The sequence below is a fragment of the Dicentrarchus labrax genome, unplaced genomic scaffold, assembly GCF_905237075.1.
Source record: "Dicentrarchus labrax unplaced genomic scaffold, dlabrax2021, whole genome shotgun sequence".
NCBI classification, from domain to species: domain Eukaryota; kingdom Metazoa; phylum Chordata; class Actinopteri; family Moronidae; genus Dicentrarchus; species Dicentrarchus labrax.
Window position 1 is genome coordinate 25,988,071 of NW_026136721.1, and position 18,411 is coordinate 26,006,481.

An 18,411-nucleotide genomic window follows, 5' to 3' on the forward strand; every position below is an offset into this window, starting at 1 on the left:
GTAGTATAGTATAATACAGTGCAATATAGTACAGTATAGTTATATATATAGTATCTTTTCAAAAGCATTTTTTAACAATAGTTAAGTTTACCAAGTACCAAAATGACAGACAGATGTCAGATAATCAAGCATATTGTTTTTTTTAGCCCCATTAATAAACTGTTTAATAAATATTTACCTACTTTAACACTCTAGTTGCAAGTCTGCCATTAAGCTCATGATCTGAAAAAAACGTCCCTCAGTTTCACTTTGACAAAATGTTGTTTATGTATTCTGTACAACAGCCATTTGAGTTCAAATTACGTGGTGCAGGTGAGTAAAGGCATATGTCGTGTAAACAGTAGTCAGAAGACAGCAAATTCTTCTGGCACCTTCATCCTTTTTTTCTGGATGGGTGCCACACTGTAGCAACACTCAGAGGGATAAAAAGTTTCAAAGCAAGATCCGATTATGGGGCGAACAGACTAAAAATATACAGTGCAAGTAAGATAACATCATGAGGTTAAAGATACACATAGTAACAGACACCTGCATTACCCAGAGAGCACTGATATCCTTCAGACAGTCACAAAAACAACGAAAATCATATGGCAACCTCTCCAAAATCATTTGATCATTTTCTATGCAAAAAAAAAAGACCCCTAACCCTCTTCTTTCTTTTGAAGTTGCACTGAGGACCCAGCTTGATTACCATTTGAGATTGAACAAGATCTGGTGAAAGGTAGAAAAAAAAAAATGCTGCTGGCAGGTCTCTTCATTACATCTTGGGAGTTGGATTAGATGAAGTATCCAGGGTATTTCTGACAGAGCCACTCTTCTGGGTCTGGATTTAACCCTTTATGTTCCACTTTCACTGCATCACTGCATCTGGGAGCCAGCTGCAGCTCTTTGTATACAGCGTGCAAGTTTGTCTGAGCCTGATTAGGGTCACTAGAGGGTCTGTCTCATTCAATATACAGCTGATTGACCAACTGGGAGGTCACAAAAGTTCAAATAGGCAGGGCCTAAGAGGGCCTTTGGAGAGTGCTCGGTTCATGTAGATGACAAAATGCACTTCAAACAGGGTTAGTGACAAAGATATGAAGACATTTCGAGCTATTGAGTTGTCACTGGCTGCTAACAGTTGATGACATCTCATCACTGTAAGTTAGTTTCTATAATACATGAAATTCTGTGCATTTACTTTAAATTAAGTTGAGAATATGTTCTACATTTAAAATCCTTTGGTGCGCTGCAAAAGAAAAGAAAACACGTGCATCGTGTGTAGCAAACCCAAAGATTACAGAGAGGAAAAGTAAACAAATTGTTCTTTTTTGCTAAAAATGGTTTATTGGACAAGGAAGATTACAAATCTGATCCCTTGATGGTAACCATCAACCATCTGTTTATACAGGCCAACTCCTTAAAATGAATTACCACATGGAAAATATTAGCAACCCATGAGGGGGGAAAAAAATACAAATGATGACAACGTAACAAAATATCAAAGACTGCTGAGAGACAAGCATCAAAACTACATGCACAACAGATAAAGACTAAAAATAAAAAATCTAATGTTAGGACAGAATAAATAGACTAAATATGAGAAAAAAAAATGTTAAAAGTTTTTCCAAGAAGTTATATCCCAATAAAAACATCTTTAAAGCTGATCTGTGTTGCATACCAGGTTTTTTTTTTAAACTACTGGACTGTTTCAGTGTAACATTAAGACAAGTGGGACGAAAAGCAGGTGTGTGTGTGTGTCAGTGTATTCTAATTATAACCAGTCATCATGTGAATTCACTTTCTGAAGACCAAGGCACTCAACTTTTACATCAAATACTTGTGTACAACAAATTCTGAGCAATTACCACCGCCACTTGCAAACATACAGTACAAAGCAACTTGTTTGGGTTTCAGTTGTGAGTTAAGTGAACTCGAGCAGGTGCAGTAACGTTTTAAATCACGAATACTCAACATTCATTCACACCTATTTAAGTACTGGTCAACAGTACTTTCTGTAGAGGTCATTATGAGTCTTGATCCATTATTTTTTAAAACAATATTTTTGTAATCAGTCTTTAGAACATACAGTTATAAAGTTAGTGAGAAACACAAACATCTACTCTGAAGATTTTTTTGACCTCTGACTTCTCCTACTGTATTTTACAGTCAGAGGAAGTTAAGTTACATAAAAGTACACAGTTAAAACACAAACATGATAAGACTATAAAAGATTGAGTGTACAAGTGACAGACAGAAAGCCAGAGCATGGTTTGTGATAGTAGATGAGTGGTCCCCACATTCGACATTTTAAGCATCAGTAGAAACTCGAGTGTTTCCGTGTTTTGTCATCCGTGACTCAACCTTTAGGCTTTCTCCAGTGACTTATAGTATTCTTTCAGCACAGCCCAAGCCTTTGGCGCCATGAAACCATCAGGAGGATTCTCTCCCTCGCGAGCCATCTTCCGCATACGTGTGCCTGAGATGAAATCATAATCTTGATGGCTGCAATTTGTAAAAAGAAAAAAAAAGAGAGAGAGAGAAAAAGAGTTTTGAGTAACAGACAGACTTCAAATCAATGAAAAGATTCTTATCAACCAGAAAAATGAGCCAACAATAACTGCCTGCTGCTTTGGAATCAAGCATATCGAGGCGTGGGAGCAGGCCAGTTAGCATTTCTGGAAAACACAGTCCAAAGTCTAAATCTCTAAACTCTACATTTCACATGCAGACAATTTCTGACAGCTGATTTATTGGTAACACCTCGCAAATCACTCCGTGGCTGGAGAGATATTGTGACAATCCAGTAAGCACCAGCACGCTATTGCAATGACTGGTTGTAAAATGAGGCCAGTGCAGCTGAGTTTCAACATTTAGGAATTCTTCAAATTCAGTGCGTTGGAGTAGATGTATAATTTATATGCCTGCGTTTAAAACACTTTATGGGTCTTTACTATGCAATGCTCTCTGCCATGGGATCTTTTTTGTTACTACCAGTAGGAGTTGCCAAAATCTGATTTTTTTTAATATTACATATAAATACATACACACAGATCATATAAAAGTAAGGTTAAGATTCGATTATGATGAAGAGTAGTAGTGCTTTTGGTGTCCCTTCCACCCACTGGTGCTTTTGTAGAAAGAAAGAAGTAATATTAAAAAGAAAAAAGAAAAGTAAAGTGTGATACACAGCGTGTTGTTATATCTACTAAAGGTTGTTTTTCTTATCTATAAATGATCCACTTGATTGCCTGGAATTAAAATTTTAGGCCGCTTCCCTACCAATATATTAAAGCATCTTTTATCCAATTCTTTGTGAAACAAAAGACCCAAAATTGTGCTACTAACACAGCCAAATTCTAACACACCTGTAAATTAATATATTAAAAACTAGTTCAGTTAAAAAACCTCCATTATCATTTTAGGGTACTACTGTCAAACATCCCAACCAAACTGTCCGCGTGAAGGAATGTGGCTGTGACACGTTTCAAATTAAATACTGTCAGGGAGCTTCTTTCCGATAATCAGATTGTAGATTGTAACTTTTAAACATTCTCGTGTCTATTCCACCCTCGCTCCATGACAGACGGCTTTTCACTGCACTTTCAGTTCACCTTATTTAGAAAAGATTTGAACAACTTTGTTTGAAGCGAGCAGCCAAGGACAGTCTTCATCTAAAACCGGTGCTGAGCGAAGTACTGGCACAAGTTCATCACATCTTCACTAGCCTCGTCTATTACTGTCAGGGATAATCAAGGCAGTTTTAGACATCTTGTTACATTGCAATCGGAGAGGGTCAAAGTCCTGCTGTTTATGAGGGGAAAAAAAATTATAATCATTATTACATGACAGAGCACATCAAGTTACTCTGAAACAATGAGAAACTGTGAAGAAGATCCAACAGTTAACATGGCGTGAGGTAAAAGAGCTCCAGGCAAATTCTTCTTACAACATTTTTATACAGTGTCAAATTAGAAACAGCTTATTGTGATCTGAGCCATTACACTTCAGAGAAAGACTGAGGGGTATTGCTGGTGATTAGGATAAGCATCCATATTCCTCCTGAAATCTGGCAAGGCGCTGTCAGCGTGCATGAGAGAATGGAATGCCATAAATCTAACAGAGTGAAGACTACAGACTTTGTAAATCCAGTTACCATCTTGCATTTGCTCTCTAGCTTTATCCCTAAAATAATATCAAGCCATTGGTTTCAATGAGATTCTATTAAAAAGAAGACAACATAGTGTATTTAATGGAGTGATTTACTGATTTTAAATGACATTCTGAAATGTTTTTTAAAAAGTTCACTGAAGGCCAGTGAGACGGTTTTTCATGTTTTCCAACTACAAAGCATATTATATGCTTGCATATATTTCTATTTGCACTCGAGCCTGTACAAAGATTTATTGTACTTTTTTCACACTAGTCTTAATTAGTATATAACACTGCATTTCACTTTTTACTAGTATATGTGACAAATAAAAGCTTTAATTTAAGGCTGATGACAACAAACAAACGTCACTGTTTCTTCTCATCTTCAGTCAATAAATAGGACTGACAGTTACTGGTATTTTTTATAGAATGTAACCATTGTAACCCCATTAAAAAAATAAAATAAAATGAATAAAAAAGCTTGATCATCCTTCTACATGTTAAACAAACTTTGTATCCCAGTGTGGAAAAGGTGACATTCATCAGCCAGAGAGACTTTCTCTTACACACTGATTAAAGTCAAATATTTGGTCAGATAACCCATTAAAAACATTTTTAGCAACCCTAAAAGCACTAGATGTTCCCGATCGACAATTTTGGCCTAAACGTCATAAATATGCATCATGGAAAACAAAGCAAATCTTTTGATTAGTCTGGCCATATTTAGTTTTAACATTCCTGGCCAAACAGATCGAAAGTTACGTAAGCTGATGGCGGAGGCTGCATAAAATCCGGATGAGAGGTAGTGAGATTGCATGATTTTTGTTAGTGATCATGTGCAGTGTCCATATACAGACTTTAATTAATAGCAGGTCTTTGCAATTTTTGAGAAACTACAAAGCTAATACTAATCCACAAAACCTTTTAACTGTATAAGAAAGAAAAACAATTCCTGTTATTCTTGGCTTGGCATTTTGCTCCAGATCGAAGAGAAGAAGGAAAGAAAACGGATGAAAGGGTTTTGGTTGTTTTCTTTTTTTTTAAGACAAGCCTAATGAGTAATTCATTTAGAGAATGTACTTTCTGTTTAGGCTGCTGGTTCTAATTGAACTAAATGAGTGGTATTACTCTAGACTATACAAATATACAAATAAGCCATTTAAGTTAGTGTGAGTGAGTACTGCCACTTTGACTCAAACCATTTCTGTATTCTAAGACCCCAATAAAATGAAAAGACTATGGGAAACATAGCTTTAAAATACTAAAATTGTAACATTAACAACTACTCACTTTTTGGGATCGTAAAAGTCCATTGCTCTTTTGACCTTGTTGTAAGCAGCGACCTTAAAAGGTACAATCTCCAGGGTGATGAGGCCTGGAGCCATGGTGAGGACCTTAGCCCCATGAGTGGGCTCGTAGAGGTCCTTCCCTGTGTCAGGGTGGGGCATACCGGCGGGGTCTCGGCCCACAATGTAGAAGTTGGCTCCAGCCACCATTCGAGCTCTGCAATGCCACTGAACCTGTGGACGAGGCATAAAAAGAAAGAACTGTGAATACTAGAGAAACATTAAAAACAGAAATACCATTTTACCTCACAGAAGTATAAACAAAAAGAAGCAGCAGTATTGAATGACTGATTCATGTTGTGGGCTGTGTATTTCTTCCTTCATAGAAGTAGAATATTTGGCAAGGTTAAGCGAAGCGCATCCATCCAAATATATTTTTTACAGCATAGTTGTTTATGAGAGGGGAAAAGACTGTATGGGACTGGTATCGGCAGATACTCAAGGTTGCGGCATCGGTATCAGACATGAAAAAGTGGTATTGAGCCATTCCAAATCTTTTTGCAATGTTGTTCTTGTTTTGTTTGTTTGTGTTCAGTCTCCACCCTATTGTATTTGCTGTAGTTGGTGTATAGATTGTGAGCCCCTTGTGCAGTGCGCTGGGAAATCATGTTGCTGTTAGTCTCCAAGCAAAGTCTCTTCTATGGCTGCCTGGCTGTAGATGCTACAATATCTCACTAACTAAAAATGTGATATAAAGAATTGTGTAGAGTAAAATTGTATAAGATTAGCTGAGTTGTGAAAAAAAAAAAAAAAAAAAAAAAAAAAAAAAAAAGCTACCTTTACCATTACACCCAGCCTCCTACTATTACCCTTAGGAATTTGCATTCACCATAAGCACTGAGGGTCTTTTTCTGTTTCTCATTATCAATAATTGCCTAATCTCTACATTACTGTGTGACAGTTACTAATACCAGGGCCATTAGTTTCCTGCCCTTGTAGATTGTATTTTAGGATCTACGATCAGATTGGGTTGACAAAACAAGTGGAAATTGCAGGCTTTCAGTGTCTTGCTCAAGAACATTCTGGCAACACTGGAGAGGTAGTTTTAATATTTGTGTGGCAGGCAGACCAAGGGGTACATGTGGTTATTAAAGGGTAAACAAGATCAGAGCAATGAGGCTGGAGCTGAATCTGGCTCTCTAAACCTCCCATTCAAAAATACAAACTGAAAAAATTCACTGCCAGCCTCCAATCTGCTCTCAATAATTTGTGCTGTAGCTTTCCCATTATTGTAAGTGAATGATTAAAAGATTCCCAGCCACACAGCTACGCTCAGTCACACAAGGATGTTTGTGTATGGCATGGAAACACTAAACAGAGCGCCTTAAGACAATTGTGGACCCTCCTTCCTGCCATTTTTCACTCTCAAAAATTTGCAGACACCAAGTTTATGACAGCATCATTACTCGTCGCTGCAGTTACATTTTTTGTTTCCTGTCAGTTTTGAGGAAAACATTATGGCTTTGTTTAAAAGAAACCTCAAGCACTACAAATACAACATTCTTGATAATCATCACCTCAGTTGGCCCGGCATACATCATGGGTGAAGGGAAGATAGCTACGATGGTAGAGTCTGGATTCAGGACACCCTCCTCCAGCACTGCGGCGTGCTGCTTCATTCGCCAGGGCAGTGGCACGTCATCGTCCTTGGTCCAACCTCCCAGCGGGTGGAGCAGCAGAACGGGCCGGCGGTAGCCTCGCTCGATGAGGCGCTTGTGGGTGTCCTGCATCAGAAGAGCGTGACCATTGTGGACTGGGTTGCGGAGCTGGAAGGCAAATACAGCATCTAAATAGAGAGAAAGGAGGAGGATGAGAAGGGTTTGTTAGACTGCAACCAAACACATCTGAACACATCTGTACAAAGCAAACAGAAGGCCACAATGTACCCAGAGATAATCAAGCAGCTAAGTGCCCAACCACTGAAACCACAGTCAAGGACTGAATCACACCAGAGCCTTCTGTCCCATGACTTCCCTTACTCTGTCTCTTTTATTTCCTTGCCAAAGACTAAACAAAGAACAAAAGAATTGAAGTTAGTGGACTGCCCCGTGTGTCCTCTCCTTTTTAAGAAAAAATTAAAAAAAGCAGTGTATAAATATTGTGACACTACAGTCTCTCTTAAAGTCCTTGGTCTAAGTTCAGATCACTGTTTTATAGACCTAAAATATAAACAAGGACCAACAGAACTTGGCCTATACCTGCATTCATTTCTTTAAACTTCTGTTTGAGCTCGGTGGGCGTCAGTCGGTACTGATCCAGTCCATCGTTCCAGCAGATCCTGTCCAGAACCTGCAGATCTCCCCCGACCAGCCAGTCCCCACTTTCCATCACCATCTGAAATAGCATTCACAATGATCATGACAGGGAACACAACTCAAACATAATCCAGACTTAAGACACTGTGGTCCATAAAAACTTCACTGTGCTGGAACCAGGCCAGCATGAATTCTAATAAAACCCCCAAGTTATTACCCAGTTACAATGGGGACACACCAGCATAAATCAAAGACTGCGTGTTGTTAAACAGTCAACAAAACTCTGGCATTCCGACTCTTCTGCACTTGGCCATATCGACTATCTTAATTTCAATAACAGAGCAGAGACAAAATCAGATTGTATTACGCAATATAACCTGGTGATGAGCTCATGACCACATTGGAGAACATTTTTTCCCCTCAAGAGATTAATCCAACAATGTCACAGAAGTGCTCAGGAGGATCCAGGCAAAGGCTGCTATTGTTTCAGGCAATATCTTTCGCCTGCCTCTTGTGGCATTTATGAGACCGTAGCTAGAGTTACTGAAAACACTGGCCTGTGCGATGTTAATGTGATACAAAGTGACAATTCTCTACAGGCTGTGTAATAAAAGCAGCACAGCTCCAGCATTGAGATGGAGAAAACTCAAAACAAATGCCACAAATGAAACCATAAGTTTGTAGGCATCGCGAAAAGCTGATTTTGGAAGTTGATAAAAAAAGATGTCACTTGTTTTGTTGACATGTAATTAATCATGTGAAAAATACAAAAAGAAAACACTGATATGTATACTTTACAAACAGTTTCAAAATCAGTAAGTTGTCAACAGTAGAGGTGTCGTAGACGTGATGTGATCGTAAAAACCTTACGACGGAGCCATGTAGACACCGTCTAGATTTCAGGATTGTGTTGCGATTTGTTTTCCATGCTCCAATTAATCCAACCTGTCCACTGCTGGCCTGAGAAGACTCATGAGAGATGCTCAACGGCCTTATTCATTGGAGAGATCAACAGCATAGACAGTCACAATTTATTTTCCTAACATAAGTGAATGGAAAATCTAATGTCTGCGTGGATATATCAAAGGAGCTTGCCTACACATACACATGTGCCCTGTTTAACCGTTATAAGTGCCCCAGGGCTGCACATGTGAAAAGGGCCCTGGCCAAATAAACAGCCACTACACCATAGTTTCCGATGAAGGGGGCTCTTGTCTGAGTGACGGACAGGTAAACAGGAAACAGTGGATTAACTACATGTAATAGGGAGCAGGTCGTTTCTGGTTGGAAAGAGACGGGATATATAAAAAAAAAAAGTTGTAGCTACCAGCGCAGAGGTGTGTTGACAGACTGGCTCCGGTGCAGGGAGTTAAAACATACACTTATGTATACGTACACACACTCTTTAATGAGTGACACCTTAATCACAGCAAGCTGAACACACATGTTGGGCTGTGACAGGTTAAAGTGGATAAAGACTGACAGTTGTGGAAATACAGAGCACTCAGCATGTGTTTAAAGCCAGCGCTGGGCCATCAGGTGTTGACACTGGAAAGTCATGGTACCAATTTATGAAAACTGGCAGCCTCTTGTATCGTAAAACACATTACAAAGCCAGATTTAATCACGAACAAGGTGAGACAAATAAAGATATCTGCTGAGATTAAAAATGTCTACCAGCTGTGGTGAAATATTGAGACAGCTGTAGGCTAGTGTTCAAGTTAATCTCCATCCAGAATTTTTAGCAGCACATGGCTTTAAAATGAGCTAGTGAGGTTTACAGTAAGTCTGACCCCAGGGAGTGAAAACAGGTTGCCATTAGTTTTGTCTTGCACCTTTGCCAATATACAAGAGGCCAACCAACTGCACTGATCCTGAAAACAATGGGCTTTAAACATAGCTGGACAAACAACTATTAAAAGTAACCTTGCACTCCCAGTCCACGCAGATGGGCTTATAAAGAGGCAATCCGACAACTATCTTTGTCTGCAACACTAGACAGTTTTCTATTTTCCAGCTAAAAGCCACAATGCCACTTTTTCGCAGGGTGTGCAAAGATCATTTCAGGATGTTATCTCGCCACCGAGTCTACCTGGGTCCCACAGCAGTCGATAGGAGACAGATGGAAACAATTCCCGGGTATATTTGGAGAAGGGTTGGGCGAGCGGAAAGGTGGAAGCTGGCAGGGATTGCGCAGCCTGTTGAGCCGTGCAGCACATTCTAAAACACATTTGGTGGAGGCTGAGCGAGAGACTCAGCATCCAAATATAACACCTGCAAAACGAGGGTGGACCAAGAAGATCAAGTGATTACACTGGGCGTCCTGACAGACTGTGAGAAAAGCTCGGCTCCTCCACCTATTCAGTCTTTCCATAAGCAATGTGAAACAGCCAGCTCGGATCTGTGTTCTATCAGTGCCGAATCCAGGGAGGCAGTTTGCTTTCACGTGCAGATTGTTTATCACATAGCACACTGAGACAGACTGTCTGCAGCTCTGCGATGCTGCTCAGTATTTTTCCCCCCCAAGGCCGAGCTCTAGGCTCTCTATAGCATTTTAGATATAGAACATAACATATTAGCCTATATTTTGAATTCAGTTTTTGGACAACCAAAACTGTGACCCTGAACAATGAAATGTACCTTGATGTACGGGTGGTCCTTGCAGGTGGTGCCCCACTGGCGAGCACATCGTTCTTCTTTGCGGTGTTCGTAAAACTCGGGGTTGCGTAGGATGGCCACTCGTCTGCCCTCATAGACCAAGGCTATAGCGGTCACGCCGTCTAAGCGGTCTTTATCTGCAGTAGACACCGGCAGCACCACCGGCACGGACAGGTTGATGACACCACCTGAGACAGTTGGAGAAACGAGAACATTTTTATGAGGGGAAAAGGCATATTTAGACCGAAAGAAAATACATTACACCTGCAATTAATCTGCTGGTCATTTGCTTAATTAATGAATTAAAGGACCAGTGTGTAGGATTTAGTGGCATATGGCTCTGTTGCTTCACCCTCCCCTTTCAAGCACAAAAGAGAAACCATGGTGGCCGGCAAAACATGTGAAAAATGCAAATGGTCTTATCTAGAGCCAGAGTTTGGTTTGTCCCTTCTGGGCTACTGTAGAAACACCTATGAATATTATATTCTATTTCTGCCCATTGATCCTGCTAAATGTTACACACTGGACCTGTAATGGTTTTGGCTAACAAATGTCAGAAAATAGTAAAACATGCCTTTTATTTCCCTGAGCCAAATTGACATGTCTTGTTTTGTCTGACCAACCCTCCAAAACCCAAAGATATCCAGTTTAAAATCAAGTATTGTTCAGGGATATCAGGTGATATAAATGCAATCTATTAACCATAAGCATGACTAAAAAAAAGCACCAAATTCTCACATCCAAGAAAAAACAGAGAATATTGGCATCTTTGCCTCATAAATGACTGACCTTGACTGACAATCAATTATGGTTGTCAATCAACAAATAAAGAATTAACTAAACGTTTCAGCTCGAAAATACACAGAAGTGTGGTATTCACTACTATACTATCTGGTGAGTTATCACCCTTATTGTCTTCTGATTCCACAGAGTATGCAAACAGCACAGTCCTCCAATTCTAGTGACCACTAGTAGCACTCCAGAGGAATGTTTTTGCACGGACATTCGGGCAATGGGATACACGGTCCTGTCACACATCAAGATGCGAAGAAGACAGCTTTTCTCTTTTTATAAATCAGCTGTGCAAATACATCCATTAAATCGCAATTCTTAGCCTTCAAAGAGGAAAACTGAATGTGAACTTTTTTTTTTTTGTTTACAAGGAAACTGCACAGGACACCTTTACTATCAATGATGCAAGAAAATATAAAAGGATCCCAATGCAAAAGAACTGGGACACTGAAAACAGACATCCAACAAAAGGCAGGTTAAAATGTTCAAAAGGTTAGGTATCAACAAAACAGCTCAACCATTCTAATTAAGTTTCCATTCTGTACCCCTTCAGGCTAAATGTGGAATATACAGCTAAACCACAGGCTACAGTGAGACTTCAAGGCCGCAATTTAAGAAGCTAGTGGAGAAAAAAAATCTCCTCTTAAGCTAAGCTGGATCTTGACCTTTCTCCTTTTATGATTTGGGCTGTGTAGTGACAGCGTTCTGTTGGCGAGTTCATTTTGATGAAAACATTTGGACCGGCACGCTTTTCACATCACATCAGATCAAATGCAGTGGAAACAGGAGGGAACGCCGACTGTTGCTGCCCCATCCCTCCCCCTGGACCCTCTTGTCGTCCCCTCTGTCACAGCGTAGAGCTTACAGCTGGTTCCAATAATACACACTCATAAGACTGCCAAATGTCCGAGAGAGAGAGAGAGAGAGAGAGAGAGAGAGAGAGAGAGAGAGACGAGTTTGAATTCGGGTCTGTTTATTTTTTGTGACTATTTGATTAGTCAAACATGCCGTTTTCTCCTTCCCAACCAGTTTTAGTGTTAAAGTGTGGGCGATGAGTCCTTTCACTGTGATTATTTAACGGTCAAATCCCTGGAAGGAGGTGAAAATGGACAAATGGCGGTGTGTAGTGTCAATCAATAAAGACGGCTCTTCCTCGGTGACTCTCTTCCTCCAGACAAACAGGAAAAGTGGAAAAACACTTTTCACATCAATATATATTTCTGCCTCAGTCTGTCTAGACAGCTCAGTTTCTCAAGCTAGCTATCTTTCTGGGGAAAGAACTTAAATCATCTGTGATTTCTTTTTAAGTTGTAAGAATTTGATGGTTTTATCCTTCAGTGAGGACAGCAAATGTAATATATACCTGTCAAACTCTGAAAATAAAATACAGGCTACGTCAACTTTCAATTCGCTTTAAGTATTTTTCATTTTACTGTGTGTATGCAACAAAATATTTGGCATTACAACACACAACTGAGGTTTAAGTGGTCTTATGGGCAATAAAAATAAATTGACTTTTTCTTGGAATTTCAAACAATACATGCGAAATTGCTGTAATTACACCAAGAGACTCACCCAGTAGGATATTCATTTTCTAAAAAGTGCCAAAAAGAAAAAAAAACATTCCTGAGACTTGGGTGCAAATGAGCTTACTTCACCAACATTTTATACAACATCATCATTCTTTAAATTCTGCATAAAATCAACTTAATTTATGATCGATGTGTCATTCTGCCACCAAGCCAAGTTGTACATGACTGCTGTATAATGAAGCACTTCAACCTTTATTCAAGCCTCTCAGCACATCCAGCAGCACAATATATGCATTGCAGTTTACTGGGACACATGCAGGGAGTATTTGTTAATCTAATTTAATGCTCCATTTAATCAGCGAGGAGAACCCAAAGAGCTACAGCTGACGGATATCTGAGGTTCTGTCATGGTTAAAGGTTGAAGTTCATAAGTGTCAAATGATACACTATGAATTAACCCCTCGGCTACGAGCTAACAAGTAAGCTGAAAAGAATAGATTAACTGAGTGGGACATCTTGGTGCTCATAGTGTTTCAAGCATATATGGAGGACATCACAGTGATGGTAGCACCAGAAAGTTATTCAAAATATAACAAATATAACATTTGCACTGGTTGTCTGGTTGTAAGAAATGTGTCCCAAGTCCATTTTGTGAGCACTCATCTCCATCTAGTGCCTTTTCTCAAGTATAGCAACACAATTTTCCAATGGAGCCTTAACATTTACATTTTTCTTAAAAATCTAAACATCTTACCATCCAGCAGACAGTCAAAATGAAGACACTGCAAATACTCTCTCTCTCTCATGAAGCCATTCAGAGGAGTGGCCCAGCCTTCGGCAAGCACCTGCACCCACTGCATGTCCACCTGAGGATCATACACACATATAGAGTGAGTTACATATTGACCAACAACTTATCATATATGTAGTGCATATAAAAGGATATTGGTAAACTGTGGATAGATACATTACTAATAACTCCTCTGTATACAGTATATACAATGGCTATCAATTATTATTCTAGCTTCATTTATTTATCAAAATTGACAAGGAAATCAGGAGCACCTTTCCAATCTGCACAGCAGGCAGGGTCTCTGCATCAGCCTTCGCCAGGTCCAGTTTATTCTCCTGAACATACAGCTCCTTCACCTCATAAGATGCATCAACAGGAACTATATCCTGAAAAATCAACAGAATGTGAAATTAATCAATGTTAAATAAATCTATACAAAGCATCCCACATAATCAAAACTTTGGTAAAGGCGTTTTATTAACTAATGAAATACTGATTTACATAATTCAATGTAAATGCCGTGACATGAACGTTCATAAAAATATAAGGTGTTACTGCCCCCTAGTGGTCAATAGATGAATGATGGCACAGTTGTATGAATCAAGTATAAACTTCAAGATTCTAGTTAAAATATTCTTTAAAAGGTTATATATATATATATATATATATATATATATATATATATATATATATATAGATATATATATATATATATATATATATATATAGATAGATAGATAGATAGATAGATAGATAGATAGATAGATAGATAGATAGATAGATTTAAAACATTAATATAGCAGTAAACAACTATTGGAGATGTAAAGAAAAAGTGGAGTCATGTCACTCAGTTTCCATCTGAGCAAAAGGTCTATCTCTGCAGGGATTCTTTCCATAATGTAGTCAGACACTCAGGCTGCTTCAGACTGCAGGCCAAAGTGACCCCGTGTGTGTGATGTGTTTTTTTCATAACAGTGTGAACAGCACAAATCACATAGAATCTGATCTTTTCAGTTTCTATTTGGGACACTTTCATATGTAGTCTAAATCAGATACAGGTCAGATTTGTGGCCTCAATGTCATATCAGAATTCATGGGACTTTTAGTGGACATTTTGTGACAGGCAAATTTGTCCCTAAGGATACATTAACATTGCATGGTAGCCATAGCAACCCGTTAGGTGGATATTTTCTAATCTCTGTGAATGAATGGTTTATAATCATTCAAACCAACATTGGTGTTTGTTGGAAAGACTAATAAAGATGGCTTAGGTGAGTGTGATTTAATTTAATTTCAGTCCAGTTTGAAATGTGTCCACCATTATCTGCTGGACTGCGACACCTAGTGGCAAGTGATATATATAACCTTTAAAGGGGACATAGCCAATAGAAAAAAAAAAACATGCAGTTAATCATAAACATGATACACATATTTTGAACATGTCAAAGCAGGATATTTCTCCCCCTCACCCTCTCCTGAAGCAGGTCAATAAGCTGTTGTATGCACTCATTCACACTGCAGGAGTCAGTCTTTAGCACCAGCTCTGGAGCCTCTGGCTTCTCGTACTCTGAGTCAATTCCAGTGAAACCTGATAAAGTAAAGAGAATTAAATGCACAATCTGAGCTTTAGCTTCTATCCAAAATATACAACACCTAGCTGAGGTGAAGAACCATGCTTAACCATATGCTTAAAAAAAAACCTGCGCTTGTGAATATTATTTTAAATTAAAAAAATGTTCCCTCTTGATTTGAAGCCAGGAAATATCCACTGATTTGAAAACAATGCTTTAAATTATAATAAATCAGAAATCTTCATGGGGAGATTCAGAGAACTGGTCAGGACCAAATTCCATCCAATTAAAAAACAACCTCTTAAAACAGAATAGACTCTAACAAAGGCCTATCTGCTCTACAGAAATGAAACAAAACGCAGGAAGCTGAATGAAGATCACCACAACGTGATAAGAAATGGTTCCTGTAACAACAATGCATCAGTTTTATTGCCTCTGTCATGTTCTTTCTTTGTAACTTGATATGATAAGGATTAGCACTTAAAGAACATGTGAGAAATTATGATAATGGCATGTGACAAGTCAAACTGAAGAACATGGAAATGCATTGCACGTGTGTCTACTGAACTACAGATCACTTTTTTTAACTTGCAGATTTGCCGTCTGTTCTGGAATTACAAGAGTCTCTTGTATGTATGAGTACTATGTGACTGGTGTCACTGTATTATCAGTCCAAGTATGAGCCACGACAGTCTTGATCACATAACAGATTACAAGAATCCAGGACTTGAATCTACTGATGCACATAAACAGTATTAAACTACACTCCACCTCTTATCTCGCCCGCTCTTGCTCGCTTGTACAAGCCCTTCACATCCCTCTGCTCACAGACATCCAGTGGAGCGTCCACAAACACCTCAAAGAAAGGCAGCCCTGCAGCCTCGTGGATCTTCCTGGCATTGAGACGGTCCTGAAACACACAGTGAGACACACATGATTTAGCTGAAGAGTTAGTGAAAGAGAAGTTATCTCAGGACACTTTCCAAATAAGGCAGATCCAGACCGTTCTCTTTAAAATTATGCTGAGTATGTTCAAAATTCAGGGCAAGAGCCTTCAAAAGCTCAACTTCCAGAAGTATCGTTGGATCTGGAGTCATCAGTTTCAGCTGGATAATGATGATGCACAGTGACATGACCAGTAACGTCATGATTGTCAACCCAGGCATCAAGTAATCTGAAAACAGATGTAAAATTTACAATACTCTAAAGCACTATCCCGCTAGTGCCAATTTCCTTTCAGCCTAGAACAAAACTCTACACAGAAGGCCAACAATTTATCTAAATCTGGTTGAATAAAGGTTGTATAACAGAATGAGAGACACATTTACTAGTGTATCAGCGAGGTCCAGCCACATTTATCCCTGCCATCAGTGGTTTCTCTCATCCAACCGCTGATGCTGTTTTTGGAGAGTCACTCACCCTGCTGTAGGGAGAGATGAAACTGGCGATGCAGACCAGCCCAGCATCAGCAAAAAGCCGGGCCACCTCAGCAATGCGTCGAATGTTCTCTTCACGGTCCTCCGGGCTGAAGCCAAGGTTTTTGTTCAGCCCTTGACGGATGTTGTCCCCATCCAGTGTGTAGCAGGGGATACCGTGACACACCAGGTACTCCTCCAGAGCCATGCTCACTGTGGTCTTCCCTGCACCAGACAAACCTTGGCACAGAGGAAAACAACAGCCTTGTGAAGGAGCTATAAGGTGACACACAGGTGCAGAAGGCACACCCAGAAATTCTGTTTTAAAGAATCAAAGCTTTTGTTATTTCATAACCTACCACTCAGCCAAACCGTGCATCCCCTGAAACCTCCTCTTGTGCCCACAACTTGCCCGCGCTTGTTTCGGCTGACATGATGAGCTTGATAGGTGACATTAGTTGCACGTTGCATTCCCTGGAAATGATGCAAGTTTACAGTCAATTCAGCCCACTCGCAGCCCTATAACACAACTTTATAATAACCTCTCAATTTAAAAAGAGGCTAACACGACAAACAAGTTGATCACATCAGAAAACATGTTAAAGGTGGCTTAAAAATATGGTTCGTCAGAAATGTGTGGGCTGCTGTATATTAGGAAGAAAGCTTGGAACATGTATGTAGAGCTGAAAGTAATGTTCATTTTCATTATCCATTCATCTATTGGCTGTTTTCTCAATTAGCCATTTTAATTATAAAAGTCATAAAACTTTTACCATCACATATGACTATGATCAGGCTTCACATCCTAATTTTAAGAATGCAGGCCTTTGAACAATGACTGAAACATTCATCTATTAACAAAACTGTCGTCGACTAATCAGTTAATCGACTTGTACTGTTGATGACTGTAAATACTGAACAGTTTGAGGATGTGTGCACTGTGAAGTGAAGGTTATGCAAACAGTGTTTCGCTGCCAACGATGCTGAAACCATGAAGGGTAACGTCGATGGTATCAACGTTGTAAGGGCATAAAGCAAACACTTGCTTTCCTTCCGTTAACCGCATTAGCACTTCACCGATTAGCCACTTTTTTTTTTTTCCAGCCACGGCGCTGCTAATTAGCTAGTTAGCCGGTGTCTCACCAGTTAGCCTGTTAGCTCATTAGGCAGACGGACATGATGAATGGGTGCGTTCAATTTACACAACTCGGCAAAAGAAAACTCACCCAGTTCTCGGGAGCGTTGCTTAGCTTCTGTTTCTTGTTCGAGTTGCCGTATGTCTCCATGGGTGGCAGCAGTCAGCGCCTGATGCAACACGCTACTTGTTTTAAAACGCACACAAAAAATGACTAATCGCTTTCCTCTCTGTTTGCTAGTACAGGTGTTTCTCTTTATTTTTTATTTTTTTTGTGCGCACAGGTATCTCCAATGAATGGAGGAGCCCGAAGCCGAGGAGCCTAGCAGGCTGGCACAGCAACCGGGAAGAGCTTTCCCTAGCAGCCACGTCACCGGCGACGGGATGACGCATTTCCTCTGTCAGAGAGTCGGCGCGGTTAAAAAAAAAAACTGATCTCACGTCAGTTTCGTTATCGTCTATTAGCACAGTGCGGGACTCAATGAGTCAACTGCTCTGACAGTAATCGCACAGCAAAAGGTTCGCAGTCGCAATGAAAAAACACAGTTCTCATTAAGATACAATGAGTTTTAATCATTTGGAATATAATATGTTTTTTTGGTTTTTTTTGGAAATGAAAGCATTTAATGCCATGCGTAGAAAAATATGATATGCACTCAAAAAATAGGAATGATCAATACATTTAAAATAAAATAAAACATTTTTTTATAGTAACTTATCTTATGCTTACATTTTATATAATAGTACAAATAGAAAATAGTTTATGCCAATAATAAATCC

At 39.4% G+C, this 18,411-nt stretch overlaps 1 protein-coding gene across 1 annotated transcript; it reads right to left on the reverse strand.

Annotated features, from left to right (window-relative positions):
- Positions 1-1,303: 1,303 nt before the first annotated feature.
- On the reverse strand, positions 1,304-18,009 carry papss1 (3'-phosphoadenosine 5'-phosphosulfate synthase 1). Its single transcript, XM_051386254.1, has 12 exons — positions 17,723-18,009; positions 16,856-16,970; positions 16,501-16,736; positions 15,853-15,991; positions 14,980-15,098; positions 13,783-13,896; positions 13,472-13,583; positions 10,376-10,581; positions 7,679-7,814; positions 6,998-7,266; positions 5,425-5,654; positions 1,304-2,487 (listed from the first exon to the last, which is right to left on the reverse strand). The coding sequence occupies exons 1-12, from the start codon at positions 17,780-17,782 to the stop codon at positions 2,349-2,351; spliced, it is 1,875 nt and encodes a 624-aa protein (XP_051242214.1). The 5' UTR covers positions 17,783-18,009; the 3' UTR covers positions 1,304-2,348.
- Positions 18,010-18,411: the final 402 nt, after the last annotated feature.